Here is an 18,859-nt window from a genome sequence, read left to right as displayed (position 1 = left end):
ATGATACTAATAGCAATAATGATTATATAAATTTCACAAGAAATAACAGTGAAGCTCACATTTGTGCAGGATCGCATTTTAGTGTCTTTGTTTTCATAGTGACAGAGTCTTGAGAGCATCTGCACCGTAAATCTGTGTTCAAACTTGAGCTCACGACCGTCTTTTGAACACAAGACACTCTCTGGATATTGGGCTGAATGGGGAAAGTTATCACTGGGTCTTTCAGAAACTTCTGATGAACACAAGTTAAAGCAGCATGTGGTGACAGACACTTCCATAATAATAAAATATGGATAATTTATTATCCTAATATAATATTCTATACACTATCGGAATAATAAATAATTAATAAAGGCCTTCTGAAAAAGAGTTATGAGTTTTGTAAGGAAAATATCATATTTGAAACTTTATAAAGTAGAATAACTACATTCTGACAGACGGCCGTACACCTCAATTTGCAGTGGAAGAGTGACCTCTGACCTGACACATGACGTAAAGATGAACGTGGACACACAGAGGAGAGAGCAAAACAAAACACCGGTCACGAATTAGAAGTTTAATACAAAAAAATGTAAAGCGAAATGTCAGACGATTTGGATATAAGAGAAGAGGAGCTTGAGGTTTTTTTGTTTTTTCTTAAAGATTTATTTGCCGTTTTTGCCTTTATTATGTTAGGACAGTGATTAGACAGGAAGCGAAGTAGGAGAGAGAGAGGGGGGCAGGATCGGGAAAGGACCACAAGTCGGGACTTTAACTCGGGTTGCGCTGCATGACAGAACTTGAGTTTGTTGCACAGCTCTAAACTCAAACTCCTACATCCTACATCAGACATCAGGTCACGGGTTACTCTTGTGGTGTAAGTCGAGTTGTGCAGTATGTGTACGGTCGTCTGACAGAAGCTAGTTATTTTACATTATGAACTTTTAAATATGGATATTTTTCTTATAAAAACACATCACTTTGTTTCAGAAGGCCTTTATTAACCCTCTGGAGCCGTATGGATTATATTTATGATCAATGGATGCATTTATTTTTGAGTTCCCACGTTAATATCATTATACAAATTTATTAGCACATTTGAATCTCAATAGTGTTGTTTCTACATCACTTATGATAGTAAAACCAAAGGAAAGCAGTTCTTTTAGGACCTAGTGTGGGATTACAAATTTAAGAATCTGTTTATGATCTGCTGATCCTACATCCTGACATAACATCACATGAAATACTAAGGTGAAGTACATTGTGTTTAGCATTTTAAGGTAAATATGATGACATCAGATTCTGTTTAGTAAAGTTTCCAGAAAGAGTTTTCTGGCAGTTCCTGTTCTCTTTATTGTAAGTCTAATGAGTCAGATTACTGTGACTCTCTCCTCTTGTCTTTAATGGCCCTGACCCATTTATTGAATAGTTATGATGACTGGATTAGGACTCTAGAGTCTGGGGCGGGTTCCTATAGCTGGACACTTAATTTGCTTTCTTTAAGGTCGTCAGCCAGTTGTCTAAGCTTGCGATTTGATTTAGATTTGATCTCCTTCAATTCAATATTGATTATTTTGGGGTCTATCAGGTACAGTACATGACAAATTTCCTCAAAGAAAAAATCTCTCTCAACTAATGCTGTAAACCATACAGGGAATCACAGCTGGTACATCATTATAATATTAAAGGCTAAAATTAATTGATTTGTAAGCTACTTACTTATAAATTACACATAAATAAGTTTTATAATAAGGTTATAATAAATTTTTAATAATATAATTTTGTTTCTACTCGTTTTTAATATGGACCTAAACATTTAAATGGTGGCCGTCATAAAACGGTTTTATTCATTCAGTATTGAAGCACATGTTAAGTACATGAATATGCAATGGCCTATAGTCATATCAAAATGCTCCTCTCCAAGTTCATTTTTGTAGCTGATTAACACGTTTTTTGACATTGAACAGCTTTTTTGAGGTAAATATTATGGTAACTGTGACATTTTTACAGGCTATTTTATTTCTATTTTATATGACATATTTTGATTCAAAACGATGAATTTCGCCGAAAAGCGACTAGTTTGCAGGCATGGAAACAGATGAATGTCAAACATCAAACCAACTTTATATCGGTGTATTGTGAGTCAATGAACAGAAAATAATTAAAAAGGAAGACATTCACAGACAAATGTCTTTTATTCAAGCGGCTGCTATAAATATCCCTGTCTGAGAATGACGTCACATTTATTAATGATCAGGGATGGGCAGTATTTCAGATACATGTATTTAAAATACGTATTTGAAATACAAAATACTATTTTGTATTTTGTATTTTAAAGCCTTTGGAAAAAATCAAATGTAATTTGTATTTAAATACATTTAAGATGAGTATTTTTGTATTTTCAAAATACTCAAAATACTTTGTGTTACGGGTGTTGGTAGAGAGATGAGGCTGATACGGATTTCCACAAACACTTAACACTTTTAATGAACACAAGGCAGAGCACACCAAACACACACTTAACTTAAACAGAGAACGGACAGGGAGTGAAGGGAGTGAGTCCATTATATGGGGAGTGCTGACGAGGAGGTCCAGGTGAAGGTGATCCGTGATGATGGGGAGAAGACGAGGGAAGTGAGTGCAGGTGTGGAGAACAGGAGGACTATGGGAAATGGAGTACAGGAGACGAGGGAACACGGGAACTGTGACTGTGACAGGGGGGGCGGGCGCTCTGGAGACCTCATGCAGGTGCAGGGAGAGGAGCGGACAGGAACGGAGGTCTCCAGGGCGGATCCATGAACCATGGCGGGTCTGGAGCCGTGGGCAGCCATGGCGGGTCTGGAGCCGTGGGCAGCCATGGCGGGTCTGGAGCCGTGGGCAGCCATGGCGGGTCTGGAGCCGTGGGCAGCCATGGCGGGTCTGGAGCCGTGGGCAGCCATGGCGGGTCAGGTGCAGCGGGCTGCCATGGAGGGTCAGGAGCCCTGGTGGGCTCTGGCGCTTCAGAAACCCCACAGGTACCGGAACGGGTACTAGGCCCCCCCCAAAAAATACATGGGGAATTTAAGGAGAGTCCTTAAAAGTCTGAGGAAGGGAGTGTTTCTGTGGGCAGGAGTGGGCCTTAGGGCGGTGGAGCATGGAGCTGAGGGCTCGGCGGCGGCTGGAGCTGAGGGCTCGGCGGCGGCTGGAGCTGAGGGCTCGGCGAAGGAGCGTGGGGATTCAGGCTCGGCGAAGGAGCGCGGGGATTCAGGCTCGGCGAAGGAGCGTGGGGGGCGCTGCTTGCTCGGCGGAGACTGGCGCTGCTTGCTCGGCGGAGACTGGCGCTGCTTGCTCGGCGGAGACTGGCGCTGCTTGCTCGGCGGAGACTGGCGCTGCTTGCTCGGCGGAGACTGGCGCTGCTTGCTCGGCGGAGACTGGCGCTGCTTGCTCGGCGGAGACTGGCGCTGCTTGCTCGGCGGAGACTGGAGAAACTCGCTCGGCGGAGACTGGAGATAATAGCTCGGCGGAGACTGGAGAACTTGGCTCGGCGGAGACTGGAGAACTTGGCTTGGCCCAAAAGTCTATAAGCCAGGCTGCCTCACTTGGCAGTTCGTGTGAGGCTGGAGCCTCCTCGGAGAGGGCTGGAGCGGCAGGTTCGTGACTGGTTGGCGCCGCTTTCTTCCTCCTCCTCCGCTTTTTGGACCCAGCGGAGGAGCGTGGGTCCAGCATAGTACAGGCAGGAAGTTCGCTGGAAGGGCATGCGGAGGAAGACGGTGGCTGACTGACTAGCCCGGCCCACCGTGTTTCTGGATGGACTAGAGACAAACACCCATCCTGAACCCAATCAACGTAGAATTTGGAGTCATTTAACCACAAAATGGAATTGATAGTTTCGCTTAAGGAGAAGCGATAATCAGGTTCATCAAAACGGATGGTGTCATCATCTAGTCCATCCAGAAACAGGGAGATCAAACATGCTTCAGGCCAGTCAGACAAAAAAGCGAGCTCAACGAACTCCTCCACATACCTCTCCAGCGAACGACCGACCTGCAAGAGCCCGATGAGGCGATCGCCGGTTGACAGATCGGAGAGAGGCGTTGGAGGAGCAGGAGCCAGGGAGCTGGGGGAAGTCTCCATTCTCTTGTGGAAATCCAACGTTTGGGTCCGTTCTTCTGTTACGGGTGTTGGTAGAGAGATGAGGCTGATACGGATTTCCACAAACACTTAACACTTTTAATGAACACAAGGCAGAGCACACCAAACACACACTTAACTTAAACAGAGAACGGACAGTGAGTGAAGGAAGTGAGTCCATTATATGGGGAGTGCTGACGAGGAGATCCAGGTGAAGGTGATCCGTGATGATGGGGAGAAGACGAGGGAAGTGAGTGCAGGTGTGGAGAACAGGAGGACTATGGGAAATGGAGTACAGGAGACGAGGGAACACGGGAACTGTGACACTTTGAGACAGTCAACCTCTTTATCAGGGTGTTGTTTTCATGCATCAACTAGTTCAGACCAGGTTCAGACCAGGTTCAGACCAGGTTCAGACCAGACACGCCCCCAAAACCCCCCGGCTCTCACTGAAAATGAATGACTAGCGTCACTTTGACACTCTCGCCGCCGGCGGTGTGAACACACAGTTAGGCTTTTATGCTTGACGTGCTCTCCATTGTATAATTCTGTGAAAAACGACAGAGGGCGACTCTGAGTAATTGTTCTCCAAACCACCAAAAAGCAGCAATGAGAGGAAGTAGTTTGCCGAATAATTTGTCAAACACCTCTTATACTCTGTCAAACACTCATCTCGTGAGAAGTTTGTGAATAAATGGATTTCTTCACATGTAAACTGATTAGGTTGTAGGTCATTTTGACGACACATGTGAAAAAGTTTTTTAGTACACTTCTTAAACCCTACCCAAATAATCAAGTTAAACCCAGTAAACTTGAAATTGTGACTTGAGACATTAGAACAAAACATATTAATATGATAACATATGTATAACACTAAATTGAGCAATACTGTGTTATATATGTTTTTTAATTCATTAATTATTTTATTTCAATTAACGATTGTATTAAACACCGACCATTACTTTATTCATTATTTCTGCTATGCAGGCTCATTTTGTAAATGTAATCATTTTAAATTTTACAAACATGGTGCTTTATGAAAATGTAACTGGACACATTTCCAAATTGTGATTGTGTTTACCCATCTATGCAAATGTTTGTTTATGTAGAGACGAAATAATTAGGTTAATCATTGTCTGTCTCCATCAGTTTAGTGTAGTAATTGTGTGCATTTGTGATGACAATGATGAAAGATACACTACACTTTTAGTTTTATTGTTCACCAAAAAAAGTGCCAAATGATTTCGAATTAAATTTTTTTTATTTTAGATAAACTTTATATTTTCTAATTATGTATATAGAAACAAATAAACTTTACATTAAATAAATATAAAAGTTACTATACTAGCGTAAAAAAAGCATCAAAAGAGTTTGAAATTCAGTTTTTGCTGTGGTATCAAAACTGATATTGATAATTGTGAAACCATGCCATATATTGTCATATCACCCATCCCTATTCTTTGCTATATAGCAGAAAAGGTTCCCACAGTTTTACAGTTTTTTTAATAGTGTTCACCATAAGTAATAGACTACATTGTAACCTTGTCAGAAGTAAGTATATAAATGGCTGCTATTTTGCACTACATACGTTTATTTGTAATTACCAGCAAGGAAGCAAGCACTTAAGAAAGAGAGAGAGAGAGAGAAAATGACAGAGAGAGAATGACAGAGAGTGCAGAAATGAGGTAAGGAATTAAAAGTCAGTAGGCCTATGTAGTTTCTTAATTCACTGTGACTATTTATAATTAGCTTAACAAATTACACATTGTCACATTGGCTTTTAATGATGGTGATAAAACATAATAAAAGTTAAAAATTAGTTTTTTGGGGGGTTTTTTGTAGTTTTTTATTTCCTACAGGGCAGGGGAAGGGAAGAGGTATATAAAATTAAAACGAAAGTTTCTAAGTAGTTGCACACATCTAAATGCTTTTTGGCATTCAGAATAGGCCAAGATAGATTTCAGCCTAATAGGGATACCTGCACTGAATCTTCAATTTCACATGTATTTTGTGTATTTTCAAAATACAAAATACTGTATTTGTATTTAAATACATTTTCCCACACAGTATTTTGTATTTGTATTTAAATACATTTTTCCACACAGTATTTTGTATTTGTATTTTAAATACATTTCCATGTGTTTATGCCCATCTCTGTTAATGATAAACGATGAAGATCAGCGATGTTTGATGCTGGAAAGACCTTCTGAACACACAAATGATGTTCAACAAAACACTATTTCATGGAGTCTGTAATTATTGTTCAGTGATAGACTTTGTCTTTTCTATCGCGCTGATCAAACTTCTCTTTCTGCCCTATGGAAGCATATGTGTAGCAATATTCAATTTGAAATGCAATATGTAAAATGGCAATGCATTTCTGTGTTTAAATTTACATTTTCCATTCCATATATGCAATGTTTGGAGCAAAATGATAATTCAAATTCAATAATAGAATTTACATTTGCCATTTCCTACACTAGATTTAACAAATAATTTAAACATATATTTTAATGCTTTATAAGTTGCAAAATTAAAATGAAAATGTATTAAAGAAATGATTATATATGTTTAACACGGTCAAGCCAAAATTGTAGCAAAATGATCATTTAAATGTTATTTTTCTTGATTGCATTTACACTCACAGTGCGATTGCATTTTCATTAAATGCCCCACAATGAAGTAGCAAAATTCAATGTGGATTTGAAAATGCATTTCCAGCCGATCAAGTCCCCGCCCCGCCTTGTCAATCACTTCATTAAGGCGGGGCCAGGTGTTGGATACATGGCGGCAGCAGAGTTATGAAGAGCGAGGCATAAACTGGCAGATGATGCTGATCAAGAACAGAGAAATGTCAATGTTCCTGCAGATGATGCGCTTCTGTCAGTCACAGAACCAGTACGTTATTAGAAGCTCGTAAGGTGAGCGTGCTCGCGCAGCTCGAAGTGCTGAAACAGACGCGTCGAGTGAGCGGTGCTTTACAACAGGTTCCTTTACTCATAGAAATAATCTTAAACAAGATGTCCGAGATTATTGCTCGCTCTATCAGTATGATGTCTGTTTTTCTCTTTTTATCGTTCTGATTATTGTTTATGCATCATTTAATTCATAAAACGATGTGTAGTCTATCTGGATGCTAATGAGTGTTATTTATAATAATAATAATAATAATAATAATAATAATAATAGTAATAATAATTTATATTCCCAAAAATAACTGGTCATGTCTAAACCCATCTTTCAAACACTAAAGCACATGTGAACAGGTGATGATGTTGAGGATATTTTCTTAGCACAGTTTGGGCCCTTAACTGTCACCATCACCTGTTCACATGTGCTTTAGTGTTTGAAAGATGGGTTTCCAACACCTGGCCCCGCCTTAATGAAGTGATTGACAGGGCGGGGCGGGGACTTGATCGGCTGGAAATGCATTTTCAAATCCACATTGAATTTTGCTACTTCATTGCGGGGCATTTAATGAAAATGCAATCACACTGTGAGTGTAAATGCAACTAAGAAAAATAACATTTAAATGATCATTTTGCTATAATTTTGGCTTGACCGTGTTAAACATATATAATCATTTCTTTAATACATTTTCATTTTAATTTTGCAACTTATAAAGCATTAAAATATATGTTTAAATTATTTGTTAAACGTAGTGTAGGAAATGGCAAATGTAAATTCTATTATTGAATTTGAATTATCATTTTGCTCCAAACATTGCATATATGGAATGGAAAATGTAAATTTAAACACAGAAATGCATTGCCATTTTACATATTGCATTTCAAATTGAATATTGCTACACATATGCTTCCATATTCTGCAGCTCTTCATTAAAATCACACCTGTTTTGATCCCCTATTTTAATGTGGAGCATTTCTTCACAGCAGCTGCTCTTGGTAGCAGACCTGAGAGTCAATCACCGAACTGATGGAGGCTTTAAGATTTACAACTACAGATGAGATTCTGTGAGAGAGGAGAAGATCCTAAATCAAGTTCAGATCTGAGACAATTCCTACATGAACTCGTCAGATCTGAACTCAAGATTCTGGAATAGATCCAGACCAGAGCAAAGCATGCTGGGAACTGCCCAGTTTCAGTTCATTCAACACAAATGATGAAGTGAAATTCAGTTTGACGTGTTTAACCCTCTGGAGTCTGAGGCTGATTTGGGGCCTGGAGAAGTTTTGACATGCCCTGACATTTGTGCTTTTTTCAGTTGTTCATAAACATATTAATGACAAAAGTGTCTATTCTGCCCTCGTAAAAGAGTTCCCCTTCTTAACTAGGCAGATAGATAACTCCTTCCATAGGGACATTGAATTGAAGCATGGATTTATTGTGACCACCACTTCAAATATATGGAACAGAGTAAAACTGAAATACATAAAAAATGAAAAAATAAGTTTCTAAAGAATGTGCATTAAAGAAATTTAACAGTTCACATAAGGGATAACTGCATATACTATACACATTAATAAAGCAGATGCATGTAACACTGTACTGAAAATAATCTCTCTAAATATGAAATTTGTCCTGAATAACATCACCAATAACAATATAAGATGATGATAACGTTCTTGTAAACACCTGTAATACTTACAGACAAAGCTTCTTTAAACGATTGCAAAGATGATGAAAGGATTGAAAATAGCTGCTTTAACCGTGTGACTATCAGCATCAACTGAGTAAAACAAGATGGCTGCTATTAAGGTCAGAGGTTACTATCAAAAACATAGAATAGCACCACCTAGTGGCTCAAAAATTAAACTACACTAAAGTACACTGGAAACAGTACACTCCCCGTCTGGTATCTGGTAAGATGCCATCATTAAGCATAATAACATTTCTCTATTCAGTCCCAGCAGACAGCAGTAAAACGACGTCCGATATAGGTCGCAGGAACACCTTAGACGATCCATCTTTGACCACTTTGACCTCAACTTTCCTTACTTTCCCATCTCTCCCGGGAAATGTCTCTAACACGATTCCCATTGGCCAGTCATTCCTTTTCGTATGTGTAGCACAAGAAGTGACTTGGGGACGTACTTCAATGTCTACTTCTGGGTCTATCATGCTGAAGAGACTAGTGTCAGTTTCAGGCGATGTCGTCGTAAACAAGAATTCTGGACCAGTCAACCACGTACTATGGGGAAGGTCAGCGGCCAAAACTGATCTTGTGGCTTGGTCGGCAGGGTTTTGATCGGTAGGTACGTATTTCCACTGCTCAGGGCGTGTAGATTGCCGTATCCTTTGCACCCTGTTGTTAACATACACATAAAACGTCCTGGATTCATTACAGATGTAGCCTAAGACAACCTTACTGTCAGAATAAAAGGTCACAGCATCCAGTTTGGTGTCGATCTCATCTTCAATTGTTTCAGCTATTTCTACAGCCAGAACAGCTGCGCACAGCTCAAGTCTGGGGACAGAGATCTCAGGGCGGGGGGCTAGTTTAGCCTTGCCAAACATAAAACTAACTTCTACATTACCACTTGTATTGGTAACCCTGCTGTAAGCGACAGCTGCAATAGCATTTGTGGATGCATCACAGAAGACGCACATCTCTTTTCTTTGTGCTTGACAGAGAGAGATTGTAGCATACGTGCGGGGAATCTTGACATGCTCAAGCTCTTTTAATGACTCTCTCCAAACCTTCCATTCCTTAAATTTCTTGTCTGGTAGAGGTGTGTCCCAGTCACAAGACTCTGTGGTTAGCGCTCTGAGCAGGAGTCTGCCCTGAATTACGACAGGTGCAGCAAAGCCAAGTGGGTCAAACAAACTGTTGATCGTTGACAGAACCCCACGTCTGGTGTAAGGTCTCAACTGGTCTGCAACCTGGAAGATGAACATGTCTTCAGACATGTCCCAGCTCACCCCCAAACTTCTCTGAACTGGTGGGAGGCCAGTGCTCAGATCTAGATTTCTTAACTCCTTTGCAAGATCTTCTGCCGGAAATGATTTCATAACTTCCACTTTATTGGAGGCAATCTTGTGAAGATGTAGATTAGACAGAGCCAGCATTTCCTGAGTGGCCTTGAGCAGCTTGATGGCTTCCTCTTCTGTGGAGAGAGAGATCAGGCCATCATCCACAAAAAAATTCCTTTCCACAAAGTGCCTTGCCTCGGATCCATAGTCCTTTTCACCTGCGAGGGCAACCTTCCTGAGCCCATATATGGCAACTGCTGGAGACGGACTATTACCAAATACATGCACTCGCATCTGGTACTCCAGCACCTTGTTGTCTAAGTCATTGTTGTCATACCAAAGGAAGCGCAGAAAGTTCCGATGCTCTTTTGCGACCACAAAGGAATGGAACATTTGCTGGATATCAGCCATCACTGCAACACATTCCTTCCTGAACCGCAGCAGAACCCCCAAGAGGCTATTGTTTGCGTTAGGGCCAGTAAGGAGAACATCATTTAATGATACACCTTGATGTTGAGCACTAGAGTCAAATACCACCCTTATCTGGCCGGGCTTCTTTGGATGGTACACCCCGAACATTGGCAGATACCAGCACTCTTCATTATTCTGCAATTGTGGTGCCAACTCTGCATGCTCATTCTCAAATATCTTTCGCATAAAATCCACAAAGTGTTCCTTTACTTCGGGGTGTGTTTTTAGTTTGCGAGTCAGTAACGTGAGCCGGTTGTTGGCTTGAACCTTGTTATTCGGAAGGCGTTGCCGTGGGCTACGGAACGGAAGTGGGGCAACCCAGCTATTTGACTCATCCTGATGGAATTCTCTTTCCATAATCTTCAGGAAGGCAAGATCATCCATAGAGGGAGCTGGTTTATCGTCATACTTTGTGTGGCAGAAAACTGACTCTCCTATCGGACATTCATTATGCATCAGCAAACTGCTCTGCTTGGGGTTCAGGGTGGAGGATTTCTGTGGCTCATTGTGAAGATTGAAAAAGTCCTTCACATGCATACTGTTTGGACATGGACTCATGTAGCTGGGGCGCCCATTTCCTAAAATATGAGTTTTGAAAACATCAACTGATGAAGGCTTGTGAGCTCCGTTAAGGCATACATCTCCAACTATCACCCACCCAAGGGCCAACCTCTGTGCAAAGGGAGCATATTGTGGTCCGTTGCATTGCTCCAGCACCTTGTGTGCCTGAATGAGGTCTCTTCCGAGAAGAAGCAAAATTTTGGCCTTTGGATCTAGACATGGAATCTTGGAGGCTACTGATTTTAAGTGGTTGTGGTATTTTGCAGCCTCTGGAGTAGGAATCTCTGCTCTGTTGTTTGGGATGAGGTTGCATTCAATAAGTGATGGAAGAGCAAGGCGTGTCTGTTCATCAAAAGACTCCACCATAAAACCTTCAGCTCTACGCCCTTCAGCTTCTGTGATGCCTGCACACGTCCTAAGTGTGTAAGGTGCTGTATTGTCTGTAACATTAAACATCTCGAAGAAGGCAGATCTTGCCAGAGATCTATTACTTTGATCATCTATGATTGCATAAACCTTTTGTTTGTTCTGAGGCTCACCTTTTGGATACACATTTACCAGGCAGATCTTTGAGCAGGATTTTCCGCTGCTATGATCTCCACATACTTGTGTGCAGGTAGATGTGGCGACTGGGGGTGGAGGCTCTTCTTGCTCCCCGCCATAGTTTGTAGAGGGATTGGTATCCTCCTTTTTTGACCAGGGGGCTGGGCCATTGTGAAGTGCGGCTATATGCTTGTCGCTGTCGCATTCAGAGCACTGGATTATTGCCTTACAGTCCTTTGCCTGGTGTGTAGTTGAGGAGCAGCATCTAAAACATATCGAGTTCTCTCTGAGGTAAGCTTTGCGTTCCTGCAAAGTCTTTTCCCTGAAACCTCTACACTTTCTAAGGGGATGTGGCTTTTTATGGATTGGACATTGTCTGTTGAGGTTGTCACTTGCCTTGTTAGATTCATCCCTTTGTGTGGCGTTGTCTATTTCTGTTTTGTGAACGGTGATGGGAGTTCTGATTGCCTTTGTTGAAAATCTATCTCCTTTAAATGATGTAGCATTATGCATACTCATGTTAAAGCTGTGATCATTTCTCATGCGGGCCTCACAACAAATGAAATCGCAAAAGAATGAAAAGGGGGGGAAAGCTGACACCATACTCATGCTTGTAACGAGTTCCCTGCAACATCCATTTCTCTTGTAGACTGTATGGGAGTTTCTCTAGAATGGAGCTGATGCCTCGTGCAGTATCCAGGAAGGTCAAGCCAGGTAGATAGCCTTCAGTTTTGGCTGCCTGCAACTCAAGAAGTAGGTCTCCTAGCTCTCTGAGACGTAGAGGGTCTTTGTTAGACAGCTTTGGGAAACGTTCAAGTTTGTTAAAGAGAGCTGCCTCAATGGCTTCGGCAGAGCCATAGCATTCTTCCAGCCGTGCCCAGACCATGCTGAGGCCAATGTCTGGATGATTGATGTGGACTGATCTGATGCGCCTTGCTTGTTCAGTAGAATCTGGGCCAAGCCATTGTATAAGTAAGTCTAGTTCTTCACTAGGCTTAAGATCAAGTCCCTCAATAGCATTGCAAAAGCTGGACTTCCAGGCCCAATAGTTCTCCGGCTTATCATTAAATCTTGAAAGTCCACCTGTCAGAAGATCACGGCGAGCCAGGAACTTTGCAAGCTCAAACACATCTGAGCGAGCAGTATGAGACTCCTTGTGATGAGAGGGTGAGCAGCTTGTCAATTTAATGTTGTGTCTAGGAGACGATGCATCATGTAATGCAGAATTAAACTGTGATGTGTTCCCACCTGCATGTTTGTAGGATTCAGCATGAATCTGCATGGTATGGGAGCTGAGGGGTGTTACAGTGTGTGCAAGGTCACGAGTTGGAGGCTGTCTCTCTGGCAAGTCCTGAAAAGGGCTACTCTGCACGAAAGGTTCAGGCTGTGGCAGATCAACACAGAATGGAGCTAATGGCTTGTCTTCATTGGTTTCTACAAGCATTGGTATCTGTACCTCTTTATATTTATGCTGATCTTCTACATATTTCTCAGTCCTTTTCAATGAATCATGTGAAGAATGACACTCTTTGCCTTCAGAAAGCCGTTCAGTGTCCCCTATCTCTGCAGCTGCCTCAAACACTGATGCTTCAGCTGCAGCAGCTTCTGCTTCTCTTTGTTGGTGGAGCGCATTCAGTGTAGCCTCCAAACGAGTCTCCTCTACTTTAAGCTGCGCTTGTACTTGAGCTTGTTTCACTCTCACCTCTATCTCCTTTTGCGCGTACGTGGCTCTAGTCAGTGCAGCTTCTGCCTTTGCACGAGCCTGCAATGCAGCTACACTTGCTGCTGACTTGCTTGATCGTCTTGATGATCGAACACACTGATCTGGTTTTCAGACTATGTTTTTCTTTTTCGAAGACATCTTGAAGTGAAAGCAGAACTTGAAATCCTATTCACCGATGCAGCAATCAATGTTAATTGTCTTTTTACTATTCTGCCCTCGTAAAAGAGTTCCCCTTCTTAACTAGGCAGATAGATAACTCCTTCCACAGGGACATTGAATTGAAGCATGGATTTATTGTGACCACCACTTCAAATATATGGAACAGAGTAAAACTGAAATACATAAAAAATGAAAAAATAAGTTTCTAAAGAATGTGCATTAAAGAAATTTAACAGTTCACATAAGGGATAACTGCATATACTATACACATTAATAAAGCAGATGCATGTAACACTGTACTGAAAATAATCTCTCTAAATATGAAATTTGTCCTGAATAACATCACCAATAACAATATAAGATGATGATAACGTTCTTGTAAACACCTGTAATACTTACAGACAAAGCTTCTTTAAACGATTGCAAAGATGATGAAAGGATTGAAAATAGCTGCTTTAACCGTGTGACTATCAGCATCAACTGAGTAAAACAAGATGGCTGCTATTAAGGTCAGAGGTTACTATCAAAAACATAGAATAGCACCACCTAGTGGCTCAAAAATTAAACTACACTAAAGTACACTGGAAACAGTACAGTGTCATTACACTGTATTCAGCACAAACTAGGCTACAATAATATGTGAGGACCATGTATGTACATGTTTGTATTTTTGAAGGAATAATGTTTATGCGTGGTTATTGAAAAAACAAAAAACTTAAGTCACTGAAATAAGGCCAAAAAAAGTATATTAAATCTTTGTTCACAAGACTTCTGGGTATTGGAGGTTGTAGACTAGAGTTTTTGCTTCAAAATTATGTAAAAATTATAATGCCTACTTGTTCATATAAAACAATATATTGATTTAGTTTTTGTAAGACACTTTTTGTCACGAAACACAGTATGCGTGGAGGCGTGAATCATCATGAATAATGGGTCATTTGCATCTGAGAAGACAAATGAATCACATAATAATGACCTGAAATGACTTTGCATATTAATGAGGCCTTTCAGTCAGGTAGGCTGTGAAAAAAACCCTCTGTAATAATGTCTCAACTCATCATAAACAGCAATACTGTGAAATATTATTACAATTTAAAATAATGGTATTCTATTATATTCTTTAAAATATAATGTATTTCTGTGATGCAAAGTGTCTGAACAATTGTGTAACCTCTATGGCATTTCATATAGGCTTTTAGCTTAAAAGCATGCACATTTGGAGAAATATTGATGGATTCTCATATGTTTATGTCAATATTCTATACTGAGGAGTAATATTTATTGTCATCGCTATGAGTGCTGGATACTGTGTTCATCTAAAGAAGAACAAGAAACCAGGAACTAACGGCATGTCTTCCAGCGGTCGCTAACCATGGCTTTTACATACAGATAAACACTTTTCAAGACAATAAATACATGATTGAGACGATGTATGCCTGTATTGACTTGAGAATTAGCGTCTGAATAGCGCTGGCTCCGTGGGCGTGGCCGCATTAGCGGATAATGAGCTGAATCACAGACTTCTGACATGGCTCTCTTTTCATACAGATTACATAAACAGCATTTTTGTTTTCGATATGACTTACATGATGTAAAACCTTACATTTCAAAGTTTCTTAAAACATAAGTCAAATTTTTTTGTGATAAGTATTCACTAAGTTACAGTTCATTTTCTGAGAACTATCACATTAAACTTTGTTCAGAGGGAGAGGACAGATCATGCATCATTTTAGTTTTCTTTATTTTGCAAAAAGCACAACATTTTGTTTTTACTCTGAGTGTACACAAATAAAAGAAGATATTCTGTAGTTTCAATTGATATATTACTTATGTCTCTATGACAAAAAATGAAGGAGTATTTTAAGCCTGTTTTGCTGCAATGTGAAAAAAAAACTGCAAAATGCGCTGGCGCGTTATCAGACCTCAGGGAGTTAAGTGGATTTACTCCATTAAATCAGGACAGAATGTGCAGTAATTGTGTGGTTTAACTCATTTTAATGAAGTTCATTTAACAAGCAGCAGAAATCATGTTTACAGTGTAGATTAAAAGATGGACAGATTGATGATTCCTGATTGTGATGTGTTTTATCTCCATCAGATTCCCATCGGACCACTCTGGATATGAACACAGTGAATGAACGCCTCCGTCTGTCAGAGAATAACACAGTGATTACTAACACTGGCACACCGCAGCCGTATCCTGATCATCCAGACAGATTTGAGTATATTCCTCAGGTGTTGTGTAGAGAGAGTGTGTGTGATAAACACTGTTACTGGGAGATTGAGTGGCGTGGATATGATGTGGATATATCAGTGTCATATAAGAGCATCAGCAGGAAGGGACTGGGTGAAGAGTGTTTGTTTGGATATAATGATCAGTCCTGGAGTTTGAGCTGCTCTCCTGACAGTTACTCATTCATACACAATAACATACAGACTGATCTCCCTGTAAAGCCCATCATCAGTAGAACAGGAGTGAATAAGGAGAATCACTATAGAGTAGGAGTGTATGTGGATCACAGTGCAGGAACTCTGTCCTTCTACAGCGTCTCTGGAGACACAATGATCCTCATCCACACAGTCCAGACCACATTCACTCAACCACTCTATCCTGGGTTTAGAGTTTATTATGATGGATCATCAGTGAAACTTGTGTTGATGAATCAGAACAGAGAGATTCTACCCATAATGCTTTGAGCTCATGATGAATCAGTGACAGTGAGATGATATAGAGTCTCTTCATTACATTAATACTGTCACTGAAATAACATGTCAGAATAAGTGTGTGTGTGTGTGTGTGTGTGTGTACAATTTATGAACACAGAGCAGGAAGGAGTACAAGGGAAAACAGGGAAACAGTCAATAACTGTATAACATCAGATTGATCAGAGATACATCAGTAGAAGAGAGACAGATGACATAAAACACAGCATTTACATTACAGTTTGTATGTCATATGACACTGTAAACAGATTACCATGGTAGAGACTGACACATTACTGTAACTCACCCTTATAAAGATCAACTACAGTATAGATTCAGTCATATACAGTGAGATCATTTACTGTATTACAGCAAACTCTGTTCTACACAAAACCTCATGACTGTCATACTTCACACCTTCTGATAACACTGAATAGATATTATTACAAACATTATGGATTTTATGTCAATTATGTAATTCAGGTAATGTAAGTGTATTTGTAATGTAATCTGTATCCTGTGTAACTGTAATTATTTCAGCATCAAGAGTGATTTAAACATGAATCTTGCATTGTTTGCTATTGAATGAACAGATTGTTTAAAGTACTAAACTGAAAGAAGATCAAACTGTTGTGTTTCTGTGATTAAACCAAATGTTCTCATTACATATCACAATGATCTTGTGTTTGAAACAGTGATTATGAAGAATGAAAATATGAACAACTAGAATGAAAGCATGAGATCAGGTTTTGCTGTTTCAAGTGTGATCAGTTTGAAGTTTTGTACTGAAAGTTTAGAAAATATACACCTTAAAGAGCATTTTCTGGGTTTCCTGCTCCAGAGTCCACTGGCTTTGGCCTATCTTCATTGATTCTGAACAAGCTGGAGGAGCTGGGCATCTGTTTTCAAGACTGCAGGGGTCAGTCACATGATAATGGCCCCAACATGAAGGAGTGCAGGTCAGGCTGATGAAAGAGATGCTTGTGCTCTTTATGCTCCAGGAGGAACACACTCCCTAAATCTAATGGTTGCAGATTCAGCAAAGCAGTCAGTAGATGTCTTCAGCTTCTTTGGCATAGTTCAGAAGCTTTACAACTTGTTCTCTGCTGCTCCTCAGAGGTCCATTCTTCAGCAGCATGTCCAGATCACGCTCAAGTCATGAGGGGCTTTCACACCGGAGGAACCTTTTCATAGTTCCTACAACTATTGGCTGAAGGACCCGGATTCTGCACAGGAACTAGACTTTATTCAACAATATCTTCTCTTCTGTGTCATTCTCATACATTAGCTTTGTCTCATGTTGAAGGCTGCGTCCTCCAGAGGTCATGTTTGAAGGTTGCACACGTCATTGAGGCTGTATCGTTTCAGAAAAGTAAGTAGGACACTCCGAACGCGACCTTCGAATGCGTCCTTCTTTCACAGGAATTCGGAGGATGCATGAGGTGTATCCTTCACTGCTGCAGATAGCCCACAATTCTGTGCGTCGCTGTTAACAACCGTCATTTACTTGAAAAAATAAATGGCGGCATCAATAAATGTACAAGCGAAGATGTGTTTAAATGTAAGTAGTTTCAAGCTTGTTTTTGTTTTAAACTTTGTTCTTCTAAATATCCTCCTCCTCTGTCTCTGTAACAGATATCTGTTGAACATAAGCCAGCTCCTCAAACATTACCCAAAATAAAACAAGTAAATGCATTTTCTGTTCAAATTACTTTACACATTTTTTAATAATTTTCATTCATTTGCTAAGAGCGCAATGAGGCTGCTGTGAACGCGTTGGCATAGCAACGATGTACTTCCTGTTTCCTTTCCTGCCTGTGTGTCCTACGAAGGACGTCTCGTTTAATTCTGGATAAGGACACTCCATATACTGCATCCTTCACAGGATTCGTCCTCTTGAGGATGCAGCCTTCAGAATGAAATGAAATGAGACAAAGCTATTGTTTACATCCAGGGTTAAGGTTGAACCACTGCAGTCACATGACTGTTTTAACAATGTCTTTAGTACCTGTAAGGTCCAATCGGCCCAACGGCGGTTTCCCACAGGATGGGGAAGGTTTCTTGCTCGTTCGGTCTTTTCAGTGTGACAAAGTAGTTTAATTCCAAGTAAACTTCTATCTGACTTCATTTTATTATGACCTTGAATTTAGTTTTGAATGTCAACTGATTATTGACCATTTATATGATAATTTATCTAGACATTTGATTACTCTATTTAACTCTTTACTCTTATTGTACTCGTTCATTCAGATTCCTATAACACTTTGATTATAATTACATAATCAATTCAAAGATGATCAACACAAATCATCAAATGCTCAGAAACAGAGTAAAAGATGAATACCTGATATTAGAAAAATTCACATTTCTGAGTGTCCTGGACACATGTGGGCTGCTCTGATCACATGATCGCACCCGGAGCCTCCTGCAACATCTCTTTAAATACTCAGACCAAGACAGAAACTTCTTTCAAATGGAAACATGAGTTCACAATGGGAATTTGCATTAATCAGGGTCCTAGACTGAGTAGTTACACCTTTTGGGGACAGAAGAACATTTATGAAAGACCCTGTGAAGGTGGACACACCCATTACAGAGAGCAAAATATCTCTAAAATCTTTAAACCTTTATTACCTTCTGGTTTACTTCTGTGGGAATGAGACCTTTACCAAACAT

At 40.3% G+C, this 18,859-nt stretch overlaps 1 protein-coding gene across 3 annotated transcripts in view; it reads left to right on the top strand.

Moving 5' to 3' along the window:
- Window positions 1-16,867, top strand: part of LOC125269696 (NLR family CARD domain-containing protein 3-like) — a 61,360-nt gene extending 44,493 nt beyond the window's left edge. For all 3 annotated transcript variants that reach the window (XM_048192640.1, XM_048192639.1, XM_048192641.1), the window contains one exon: window positions 15,579-16,867. In XM_048192640.1, the coding sequence (XP_048048597.1) occupies window positions 15,579-16,177 (599 nt within the window). In that variant the 3' untranslated portion in view covers window positions 16,178-16,867. The remainder of the gene's footprint in view (window positions 1-15,578) is intronic.
- The last annotated feature ends 1,992 nt before the right edge of the window (window positions 16,868-18,859 follow it).

The sequence above is a fragment of the Megalobrama amblycephala genome, linkage group LG6 (assembly GCF_018812025.1).
Source record: "Megalobrama amblycephala isolate DHTTF-2021 linkage group LG6, ASM1881202v1, whole genome shotgun sequence".
NCBI lineage: Eukaryota > Metazoa > Chordata > Actinopteri > Cypriniformes > Xenocyprididae > Megalobrama > Megalobrama amblycephala.
This window is presented reverse-complemented; position numbering and strand designations above follow the sequence as displayed.